Source organism: Tamandua tetradactyla, chromosome 6 (genome assembly GCF_023851605.1).
Source record: "Tamandua tetradactyla isolate mTamTet1 chromosome 6, mTamTet1.pri, whole genome shotgun sequence".
Taxonomy (NCBI): Eukaryota; Metazoa; Chordata; class Mammalia; order Pilosa; family Myrmecophagidae; genus Tamandua; species Tamandua tetradactyla.
In genome coordinates this window covers 138434749-138447297 of record NC_135332.1, presented here as the reverse complement: position 1 = coordinate 138447297, position 12549 = coordinate 138434749, and the positions used below count along the sequence as shown (strand labels likewise).

General features: G+C 34.5%; 1 protein-coding gene across 5 annotated transcripts in view; it reads right to left on the bottom strand.

Annotated features, from left to right (window-relative positions):
• The window catches only part of INTS8 (integrator complex subunit 8), a 78017-nt gene extending 66494 nt beyond the window's left edge, over nt 1–11523 (bottom strand). For 2 of the 5 annotated variants that reach the window (XM_077167230.1, XM_077167228.1), the window contains exons 1-8: nt 11197–11523; nt 9782–9956; nt 7994–8134; nt 7601–7672; nt 6360–6411; nt 5248–5430; nt 2416–2523; nt 499–651 (exon numbers count right to left, since the gene is read on the bottom strand). In XM_077167230.1, the coding sequence (XP_077023345.1) occupies nt 499–651; nt 2416–2523; nt 5248–5430; nt 6360–6411; nt 7601–7672; nt 7994–8134; nt 9782–9956; nt 11197–11326 (1014 nt within the window). In that variant the 5' untranslated portion in view covers nt 11327–11523. Of the gene's footprint in view, nt 1–498; nt 652–2415; nt 2524–5247; nt 5431–6359; nt 6412–7600; nt 7673–7993; nt 8135–9781; nt 9957–10773; nt 11136–11196 lie in introns of those variants that run through there. The other 3 variants (XM_077167231.1, XM_077167232.1, XM_077167229.1) reach the window with 3 other exon arrangements.
• Between the last annotated feature and the right edge of the window lie 1026 nt (nt 11524–12549).

Below are 12549 nucleotides of genomic sequence, written 5' to 3'. Positions count from 1 at the left end.
TATTCTGGAGCAGCTAGAAGGAAAAATATGAGGATCGTTGGTAGCCCATGACAAACTCTGGGATCTGTCCTGTAACTACTTGTTGAGGAGTACTTTGAAAATTATTGCTTTTTTATTTCTTTGCTTTGTTTATATGTATACTATACAATAAAAGAAGTTAAAAAAATTTAAAAAGCTAAAAAAAAAGTTCTATTTACAGTTTTTTAGAGTTTATTTTAAATGGGCAAATTATACTTTCTTTTAAGAAAAGACAGTAGTAATGAACTAATACCTGCATGGTGCTTTGCCTTAGAGCTTAAAAAATTACAATTTTTTACTTAACTCTCATAAGAATCTTATGAAATTGGGTAGTTATTACTGCTATTTTACAGGCCAGTCTGACAGTTTAAGCGACTTGCACCAAATCACTTAAGTCATGGCACCATGATTTGAATTCAGTCCTGTCTGGCTTTCAGAATTTTTCAACAACATCACTGCATTCCCCAATATACATCTTACCTGATAGTTGCCAGATCTCAAATAAATATGCACTTGACTGTATGGAGTCAATTGTTGAGATGTACTATCAGAAGGTACAAGAACATCACATGCTTGACAATAGCCAGCTAACCGCTTCTCATCTATGGTACAATGAAGAGATAATGAACCTATCTGTAAAGTAAGAGGGTATACATCATTATCCATTAATGTAACATAAACAATAGTCTAGCATCCACTTAGTGTATTTTAACAGTACAAGGTAATACTAATGAAAAAGTCAGGGCTGGAGGAATCATAAAAAATGAAAATGTTAAAGGTTTAGAGCAGAGGCCAGCAAACTACTGACTATAGAACAAATCTAACCTGTGGCCTGTTTTTGTACTGGTCTTAAGCTAAAAACAATTTTCTTTCATTTCTGAAAGGTTGTAAAAGAAAAAAATAGTACATGTGACAGAGACCATATGTGGCCCACAAAGCCTAAAATATTAACTATCCAATCTTTTACAGAAAGAGTTCGCCAATCCCTGGTTTAGATTTCAGGCCAATATATAAAAGGTAGACAAGTAGATATGAAAATTAATACAATAATTTTTAGAAAGTGAACACTTTTAAAAAACCATGAAATTTTTAAAAATACATATAACCACAAGCAGAGATTTAAGGGGGCAAGGGAAGAAACATAGCAAAGATAATACATAATCTTCACTCAACTGGAAAGGACAGAAATGCTTCTAGCAAAGAGATTTGAAAAAATAATGAAAGTTTAAAATTACTATACCTGAAATGCGATAAAATTAGAAATACAGTGAGTTCCCCAGGCAAAGAAAAATGGGGGTTCCCAATGAGTCTAATCTAGATTTAAAGTATAAATCTCCAGGGAATTGAATTAAGTTCTCTAGTGAGAAAAGGAGAGATTGAAATGGGAATTTTTCTAGGAATTAGGGCATATAAAAACTAAGTTATGTACCTTAAAATTCAGTTGTCTGAATCATAAAAGGAAAAATGCAAATAATAAATAAATGAAAAAGCTTACCCTTACCAGAAATACAAATTTTTAAAAATATATTATTTTTTCATCCATCAAATTAGCAAAGTTTATATTTATTTGTTTTTTTTTTTACACTCATTGCTGACTGAAGCACTCTGAAAGAAATGTACCTGTAAAGCAACTTGGTTTCTGTATTACAGCCTTTAAAAAATTAATATCCACTCACATGGTAATTCTACCTGTAGGAATCTAGCTTGCAAAGTATCTAAATTCCAGACAAAAATTGTGCTCAGAGATACAAATACTGTATCATTATAATATGCACGTGAATACTATATATTTTTTGCCTGAATATTATAATATATAATAAAAACTTGAAACAAACCGCATTTGTTTATAGTTGGGGCAAATGAAGAATGAACCCTAAGTTAAACCACAGATCACAGTTGACAGTACAATTATCAAAATGTGCTTTTATAAATTGTGACAAATTTTCCACATCAATGCAAGGTGTAAATAATAGGGTGGTATTTGGGAAGCCTGTATTTTATGCTTGATTGTTTTATAAATTCCCAACTTCTCTTAATTAAAAAAAAAAACAAAACTGAAACAACCTAAATGTCTAAATATTAGGAAATTGAACAGATTCTATCTAATGGGATATATTTTAAATGTTTATTCAAAGATATAGCAAAAAGCAAAATAGTATACACAGTATAAGCTTAACTATATGATAAATACAGAAAGAAAAAAATGGGAGGAAAATAAGCTAAAATACCAAGAGGTTACTACTTCCAGGTAATAGCAATGTAGTTTGTTTTTTCAATCAGCTTTTAATACTTTATTAACTTCCCAAATTTATTACATTGAACATTTTTTTTATCATTAGAGAAAAAGTAAAAGTTTTAAGGAACTGAGCATTATAAGCGTGTTATGCCTTTATTTACCTCAGCAATTAGTTCTTTGGTTCTAAAAAACTTTTCTCTAGCATTTTCATACACAGCTAAATTTGTAGAGCCTTGCTGGAAATATACTGCACCCAAATCATAACACACCTGAAACGATAACAAATACCAATTTACTTAGTAATTTTTCATGCGCTTATTAAGCACTAACAGAACTCAAAAAATTTTAAATCAAATCTTGTGGTAGGAGGTGGTTTCATAGATGTTATACCCTAAGTGCAAGCAATGAATGAAGAAATAGGTAACTGGGATCACCTCAAAAATTTATACCTTTGTGCGTCAAAGGACTTTGTCAAGAAAACTAAAACGGCAGCTTACTCAATGGGAGAAAATATTTGGAAACCACATATCCAATTAGGGTTTAATATCCAGAATATATAAAGAGCCCGTACAACTCAATAACTAAAAGACAATTCAATTAAAAAATTGGCAAAAGACATGGAGACACTTTTCCAAAGAGGAAAGTGTATGAAGATGCTCAAGTTCACTAGCTATTAGGGAAATGCTAATAAAAACCACAGTAAGATACATCTCATACCTACTAGAATGGCCATTATCAAAAACAAACAAACAGAAAACTGCAAGTGCTGGAGGGGATGTAGAGAACAGGTACACTTATTCACTGATGGTAGGACTATAAAATGGTGCAGCTGCTGTGAAAGGCAGTTTGGCAGTTCCTCAGGAAGCTAAGTACAGACTTGCCATATGATCCGGCAATCCCATTACTAGGTATATACTAGGAAGAACTGAAAGCAGGGATAGGAACAGATATTTGCACAGCAATGTTCACACTGGCATTATTCATGAATGTCAACAGATGTAAACAGCCCAAATATCCATCAGCTGACAAAGTGAATAAACAAATTGTGGTACACACATACGATGGAATATTATACAGCTATAAGACAGAATGATGTCATAATTCATGCAATAACATGGATGAACTTTGAGGACATCATATTGAACAAAATAAGCCAGAAATGAAATGACGAATACTGTGCAGTCTCACTAATATGAACTAACTATAATGATCAAATTCTGAGAGTTAAACTTGAGAACACAGATTATCAGGAGACAGAGGGTAGAGATTGGGCAACTGATGCTTAAGGAGTACAGAATGTTTAATAAGGTTGATTGTAAAGGTTCAGAAATGGATAGCACAGTACTGTGATGGTAGCAGAATATTTTAAGTATAATGAACAAATCTGAGTGTTAGTATAGCCGAAGGAGGAAAGTTAAAGGCATGTATGTCATCAGAAGGAAAGCCAGAGGATACAAACTGGGACTGTATACCTTAGTGAAACCTAGAGTAGACAATGATGGCACTTAATCGGACAAATACAACAAGGTTTTTACACGAACTAGAACAATTGTATATCACTATTACAAGGTGTTAAAAATGGGACAGTATATGGAAAAAATACAATTAATGCAAACTAAGGTGTATAGTTAACAGTAATAAGCACCCTATCATTAATTGTAACAAAGACATTTTACCAAAGCTAAATGTCAATAACAGGGAGATATAAAGGAAGAGTATGAACTTTTTTTCTTTAATGCTCTCACAGAAGTTGTGGCAGTGAATGCATAACTATGTGATTATAACAGGAGTCACTTGTCATACAGTTAGGACTGATGGTATGGTGTGTGAATAAACTTTAAAAGAACTCAGCTCTATCTCAGCAAAACACAGGTGTGTATATATGTGTGTACATACATATATATACACATATGGAAAAAAAAATTTCAATGAGCAGTGAAATAACCAAAGTTCTTAGATGCAAGTAATAGAAGCCAAATCTAACTCACATAATCATAAAATATATTTATTGATAAGATTTAAAGTAGGCTACAGAATTATCAGGAAGGCCAAAGAATCAAGCTTGGAAAACAAAAGGGGCAAGGGAGGCAAGCCGTCAGGACAAGAACCAAAACTAGTCTAGTAAAGATACTGCTGCAGTCAAATGGAACATTAGATTTCACAGCTTATATCACTGCTGGCACCAGCTCTAGACATTGCAAGCAGCGGTAAAAAACAGGGCAGACTGAAACACTAGGGGTCAATGAGAGAGAGGGGTGAGGGGTATTGGATGTATGAGACTTTGGTTTTTTTAATTTCTTTTTCTGGGGTGATACAAATGTACTAAAAATTATCTTGGTGATGAATACCCAACTATGTGAGCCATCGATTGTATACCATGCATGGACGGTATGTGTGTGAAGATTTCGTAATAAAAATATTTTTTTAAAAAGAGGACTCAAATAATTTATAATTATCAGAGAAAAAGAAGACATGAGCATATAAAATAATATATGACAATAAACATCAACTGAAAGTTGTCTAAGGAACTGAGGCCCAGAATGACAGAAAGTAAGATCTATGAAAAAAACAAGACACTTTTCCCTAGGGGCCTAGATTTTTCCAAGTCTTAACACAACATATATACACATATATTTTCCTCCCTTAGGTGATATATACATAATTAGACAAGATTTCTAATTATATGAATGAATTGTCAATCAGTTATACATTCACTGCATTCTCAGAATTTAAATTCAGTCTCTTAAATACAAGTAGGAAACTACTCCAGAGAAAATAGATGAAATAAAATTTTCCTTCTTCTTCTTTTAGAAAAATTTCAAGTAAAGCTTTACAAAATTAACAAACTAAATATAATGCAAACAAAGTTTTAATATCATCTTACATCAACACCAAAGAGATAAAAGAAAAAATTCTAATTAGAAGAGTAAGATGATCTCATATAAGATTTTCAAAAAAATTGCCATCCATTAATTAAATCCTAAAATAAATACCTGGCACTGCATTTCCTCAGTTTTGATTTCCAATCCAGCAGTAGAACTTTCAGTTTCTCCATTTACCATGCCTGGTTCCATCGCCAATAAATCGAGAGTTCTCATCGTGTGGACATAAAGATCCTTGTTTAATTTAAGGGCTGCCTCCAATACCAAAATAGAATCAGCAGCCTGTTCTTTTAGCTACAAAAATTCAATAAATTATTGAAATACAAAGATAGTAGTATCTGACTATATCAACCAAAAACTGTTTGCAAGATTCTTAGTAGCTGAGTGTACTCAGCTATTAAGAATGTTTTTACAACAGCAAGAGCACAATTAAATCTTTTGAACTAAAATTATCCTAAATGTAAAAAAAAAAATCATGGTAAGCTACTGTTGTGAAATTAGAAAATACAAATAGAAAAAAGATTGGTATTTTTTTCCTATAGAAAAGTTTACAAATGAAGAAAAATGCTTTAGAGACTATTCCATTTGATTTATTCAAGAAAAGTGTAATGCTTCAATGTACTATTCTACTATACAGTAAATAACAAAAAAAAAATGCAAGCTTTTTGCTTCCACTTCCAAAATACTACAGTATATTTGTTTTACATAACTGAAGACTGTTTCTTATCTTCTCTCTCCCCCCACCAGCCCTAAACCTTAAATAGTATCTTAGATACATTGTAGGTGTCAAAGAATTGCAGAAATCATTTTTTCTAAATTACAAAAATCTATTTCTACTTTTACACTAAATAGAACAAGTTTAAAAATAACTTCATTAAAAAATAGTTTTCTGATAATAAAAGTTATTTAAAATATAAGGAATACATATTTACTGCAGAATTTATAGAAAATTCAAAATTAAAGATATCAATTTCTATTACCTGTTAAGAGTATTGTGATGTATTCAACAAAAAAAGCAAAAAGCATTTTACCATGAAAGCTGAAAACCTGTACAATTTAAAATCCTATTACTTAAAAGCTCGCCATATTTTAACAGTAAAAACCTAAAATGCCATTGCTTCTAGAATTTGACAATTCTCATATACCTAAGATTAGAAGCTGCATCTCAACATGCTCTAAATGTGCTTCATAATGTTAAAAATATAACTAATATTGATACTCACCACTTTTAAAATATTTTCTGTTAGCTCTTTCTCTTGTTGCATCTGATTCATGCTAAAAGAGAAACGATTGCAAAGAATAGCTGATGTTACTCCAAGAAAATTCAGAAAATCGTTCTTGAAAGTGAGGTATTTTTAATTCTATTTAAGTTTTTTTTATATGCCATGTGGCAGGGTCACATTTCATTCATTTTCCATGTGAGTATCCCATTACTGCAGCACCATTTGTTGAATTTTGTTGTTATTGTTTGTTGGTTTCTTTGCTTGTTTGGGAAGTGCATGGGCCAGGAATCGAACCCAGATTTCCCACATGGCAGGTGAAAATTCTACCACTGAACTACCCTCACACCCCCAAGTAAAAGTACTTTAATGCTAATTCTTTTCATGCTTAAAAATATAAAACTCCCCGTTATTATGATGCTCTTTTATTTACTTTTATTTGCATAAATAAACTTCAATTTAATACTTAAAACTTACTGACAATAAAAGCTCATTTATATCAAGTTAGAAACTATGCTCTGTAGCGCCACAATTTGGGTAAGCTGCTACATGGAATTTCAGAACTCAGCTTGAAACTGCAGATATATTATGAATGGGGGTAATAGTGGCAAAACATTCTGAATATAATTAACACCAGTGAATTGTATATTTGAAAGAGGACAACATGGGAAATGTGTCCATGTTTTCAAAATAAAAATTTTTAAACACAGAACATAAAAATTTTTTTGACTGCAGATAAAATTAAAAAATCTTTTTTAAAGGTGACTATTAGTCCAAGAATCTAAATTCTGATTTCTGACTTCTACAGAATTTCCCCCCAAGAAGCCCTTCATTTTCTTGTCAAATACTGTCCTAGATTAAAATCTAAAATAATATTTACATATATTAAAATAACTTCTTCCCCATATACAGAACAAGTATATCTTCAAGGTAATTTAGTTTAATGAAAAAAAATCTTAATACTTTCAAGTAGGTCCATAAATACTTAACAAAATGAAAGGCAAAATTCAAAAATCACTCCCTTTCATCTTCCGAGCTCTCTTTTCTAGATTCCTAGAGTACTATCTGATTCTGGGACTCCTCTAACTGTTACTCAGACTCTTCTTACTCCTTTAAACAAACCTTTCATGCAGGGCTTCTGTCCTCCAATTTCTGCTCTACTTCTTCTCTACCAGGGATTATTATGCAAAGATTTTTAAAGTTCTACTGAAAAAAAGTGTCAAGTAGGGTATCTGCCAACTTACACACTTAACTGAGGGGGTCCAGGTTTCACCTGTTTGACAGGAAAACTACTTTGGACAATTGTCCTAATTGCCCTGAGGGGGGAAAAAAAACAGGAAAAAGCAAATTTAATAATTATAATATCACTTCAATTGTCTTTTCAAGTGCTTCTTAGAATATTATAAATTATGTCTAGTTTTATTTTATATATAATAAACACTGTAAATCATCCACCTTTTTATCAAAATATTATTCATTTCTGCAGTCACAGAAAATTTCTCTACCATCAGATTCACAATTCCCAAGATCCACCGAGAGATCTCTGGAAGGGAAGGGGCCCCTTAAGCACACCCCTAAAAATGAAACGCAATTAGGTAGACATTACCCAACACATCCGGATTTATGAAAAAATTTACCATCTATTGTAGAGAAGTATAGCCATGGCAGTGGTTGGAGGTAAAGTGGCCAGATCCATGTCTACATGCTTTGTCCCAGGAGGAACTTTACTGATACAGAGCAGTTCATTTAGTAGCATATTCAATACTGGAACAGACAAACTTATAAGGGGGGAGAAAAGAAAGAAGCAATACATGTCTACATATTAGCTGTATAAGAAGCACATAATACACAATTCAATATCTTCACTGAAAATGCACTGTTAAAGGACAAAATCTTTTGGGCCAATTTATTAATCTAAGTCTCAATAATGTAGATGAAAACATATTTACCTATCAAACTTGAAAAGATTTTTAAAACAATTTATTATGAAAAAAAGTTAAATATATACAAAAGTAGACAATAATATAATAAACCCCCAGGTATCCATTATCCATCTTCAACAATTATCAACTGATGGTCAATCTTGTTTCAATTACACTCTTACTCACTTTCCTCATTCCTGCATTATTTTGAAACAAAGCCTCAATATTAAATCATTTCTTCCAGAATATGTCTCAAAAAAATTAACCCTTGAGCAGGGTATTAGTTTCACATCTAACAAATGGCATACCTGATTATCACTGAATTACCCAATCAATGTTCAATTTTCATATATATCAAATTTTTTGTACACATTGCTATCTGTTGATGTTTCTTAAATCTCTTAGTCTATAGGTTCTGCCTACAGAGTATATTTTAAAGAATTTTTTTTTCTTTCTCAATCCTAATACTTAATGCTAGAGAATATGTGGTTAAAAGGGGGGGAGGGGTTTAAACTAGCACAATTCTTCTGGAATGCAATCTGACAATATGCATAATGTGCCTTAAAAATGTTTATGCCATATGACCCAGCAAAAAGTTTATGGGCAAAGATATTTAAAACCTTGTGATTTATCACAGTGAAAAGTGGAAACAAACTAAATGATTGTTAATGGAAGAACAGTTAATAAATACCACAGAGGGGGAAGATCTGCAAAAAATAAAATGATGAAATGTTCACAATAAGTGAAAAAATGGAAATCAAACCAGTATTTAGGGTATGATCACAACTTTAAAATTATAGGGAGAAAAATACCAATAACACACACAAAAATGTTAAAAATACTTTTCTCACATCCTCTATTAATTCCTATTATCCATATTCTTTCAAATTTTCCATAATAAGTAGGTACTTTTTTATCAATGTAGGGTAAAGGGATGAAAACAAATCATTTTCTAACCAAAACTTAAAGTATTCGTAAACAAAAACACTGATGCTAATAAAGATATTTTAATAGTTTGGGAGACAGTGATTGGTTTGAGATCAGTAAAATTAATTGAATTATTCAATAGCAAATCATCCATAATATTATGCAATACTCATTAATTTTTATTCAATTTCTTTAGATATGCAAAAGTAAACTAAAATATTTTAAAAGTTTAGGTGTGAATTTTCCTAGCTACCATAGTAAAAAAAAAAAATGTAACTGCCTCATTCCTGATAACATCAAGTTTATGCTTTAACAGAAGCAAAGAGTTTAAAATTTGATGAACACTATATATATTAACATTACTACTTTTTAATCATGTTTTGTCGTGGAGCCATTTAAATTCATCTAAAGTTCAAATGCTTTCTTATGCCTTTTGGAAGATACTTGCATATTTTATTACGAATACACAGGAAAACAATTTTCATTTCAATGGTTGATATAATAAAAGCATACATGGGAAAAAAGCAAGATACACAAATAGCACTTCAAATGACATTTCATTTAAATTTTGTATACCTTTTCTCTAATATGTCTAAGTCCCACTTCAAATGTGCAGCAACTTTAAGAGCAAGTAGTTTTAAAATACGATTTCTCTTGTTATCAGGTGGAGGTTGAACTTGGTTTTGTTCATTAACTGAAGGTTTGGAAGCCTGTTCCAAAAACTGAACTATAAGTTGAACTGGTGCAGGATCTAGGATTTCAAAGAAAACAAATTCTTAAAATTAAATTTTAATTATGAAGATGCAAAGAGACTCATTGTGGTTTTTGACTACAAAAAGAATTGAAACCGATGTGGAGTTATAATAACCGAGGAAAGGATTTATAATGCATACGGCTCACGGATGAATGGAGAAGATTAGGAAGAGTATGAGAAGAAAGGAGTAATTTAAGTATAGAAGAAAGCTTTTTACAGGGAAGGACATTTACTCAAATGAGCCACCTAATGGTTACAAATTTCCAGTACAGGCAAATAACCAACGCCAACAAGAAGAATGAGATGCAGACTTTAGAAGTATTGCTTTGACACTTAAAAGTGGGACCTTCATTAAGTTAACCTCTCTGCACCTGTTTCCTCCAATGTGAAACAGAAGATATACTACCACCTACCTGGCAGGATTATTGTGAAGACTGAATTAAATGGGGCGATAAACATGAAGAATAAGCACAGACATTACCTGGCATCCAAACATCACTCAATAAATGTTGTTACAAGGATATAGGCGGTAAAACTGCCCAAGTTCTAGTAAAGAACACAAAGTTAAGTACACTAATTTCTCACATACTAGTTAGACTCAATAAACCATATTTGGATTTAAACATATCAGCAAAAGGCACTTATCATGCCAGCACCTCTCTCCAGAATTGCCTGGAGTTTTCCTCATTTCCCAATAACGCCAATTTAAAAGGCATATTAATTATGATCATTATATAACTGCATTGCACTTCTTGTTTTTTAGATTGTCTCTCTTAAGTTCACATATATTTAAGAGTCAGTAAAATCCCCTTACCGAGGAACAAAATAGTTTAACAAGAACCTAAGGTAACGAAACTACTTAGCGTTAGGGTCAGCACTGGAACAACGGATTCTCCCCTTCTCTCCAACAGCCCGGAGGGCAGAACGTTGGCTCCAGCCAGCTTCCTGAACCAAGCTAACCACGAAGCACTTCGCGGGTGCTAAAATCCCAAAGGACCAACAAGATAGCCGCGGAGTGAAGATGGAGATGGAAAGGCCTTTGTTTGGAGCTTTTTTTAACCCTCCACAGCGGTGCCCCTGACCTGGGTGGTTTAACAAAAGAGCGAAGGGGGATGGCCAGAGCTGGGCTCCCTGGGCTCCTCCCAGGTCTGTGGCCGGGAAGGCGCGGTCGAGGGAACCGGCGAGCAGTGCTGGGGGTCGTGCCCCGTTCCCCCGGGGTTGCAGGCGCCGCGCTTACCCGGGCAGGGCTTGCGCAAGTGTTTCTCCAACAGCGACTCCTCCAGCAGGAACTCGAACCAGCAGGTCTGCGGCGGGGTGCAGGGCCGGCTGGAGGTGGCCGCCTCCCGGTCCGCCGCTTCCGCGCTCATCCTGCCCCCGCCGCCACTACCCGCAGAGACGCTTCCCGGCTCCAACCTGACAATCGGAAGCGGGCCCGGGGCCTGTAACCTGCAGAACTCTCCGGAGAGAGGTCGCTGTAAGTACCCCGGAGACCACACGCGGAAAGTCTTGTAACTCACACAGCCCAAGATGGCGTCCCGGCCTCACCAGAGCTGGGGATCCGGGGTCCACCTCCCTTCACGGCCGCGTCTCCAAACCAATCGTTGCTCGAGTTGGATGGAAGGAGGCGGGTCCACTCTCAGACCATGCCTCCCCCGGGTTGCCTCGGGAAACGGCTCGGGGGAAAAAATGAAAGTCTCATCTAAGATCGCAGCGAGTCTCAGTATCTTTGGGAGGGGTAAGAGGTATGGTACGTATGACTTTTTTTCTGTTGTCTTTTTATTTCTTTTACTGAATTGATGCAAATGTTCTAAGAAATGACCATGATGATGAATATGCAACTATGTGATGATACTGTGAATTCCTGACTGTTCTAGTTTGCTAGCTGCCGGAATGCAACACACCAGAGACGGATTGGCTTCTAATAAAAGGGGATTTATTTTGTTAGTTCTTCAGAGGAAAGGCAGCTAACTTTCCACTGAGGCTCTTTCTTACGTGGAAGGCACAGGATGGTCTCTGCTGGTCTTCTCTCCAGGCCCCTGGGTTCCAACAACTTTCCCCAGGGTGACTTCTTTCTGCATCTCCAAAGGCCTGGGCTGAGCTGCAAGTGCTGAGATGAGGAATGCCGAGCTGCTTGGCTGTGCTACATTGCGTTCTTTCATTTAAGCACCAGCCAATTAAGTCAAACATCACTCATTGCAGCAGACACGCCTCCTAGCCGACTGCCGATGTAATTGGCAACAGATGAGGTTCACATACCGTTGGCTTATGTCCGCAGCAACAAGATTAGGTATGCTCACCTGGCCAAGTTGACAACTGAATCTAACTAACACAGGAGGGGTAAGAGGTATGGTACGTATGACTTTTTTTCTGTTGTTTTTTTATTTCTTTTACTGAATTGATGCAAATGTTCTAAGAAATGACCATGATGATGAATATGCAACTATGTGATATTGTGAATTCCTGATTATATGTGCAGAACGGAATGATCATATGTTAAGAATGTTTTTGTTTGTTATCTTTTTTAAATTAATTAAAAAATTAAGAAAAAAATATCTTCGTGAAATACTTTGAACATGACAAGTGGAGGCAA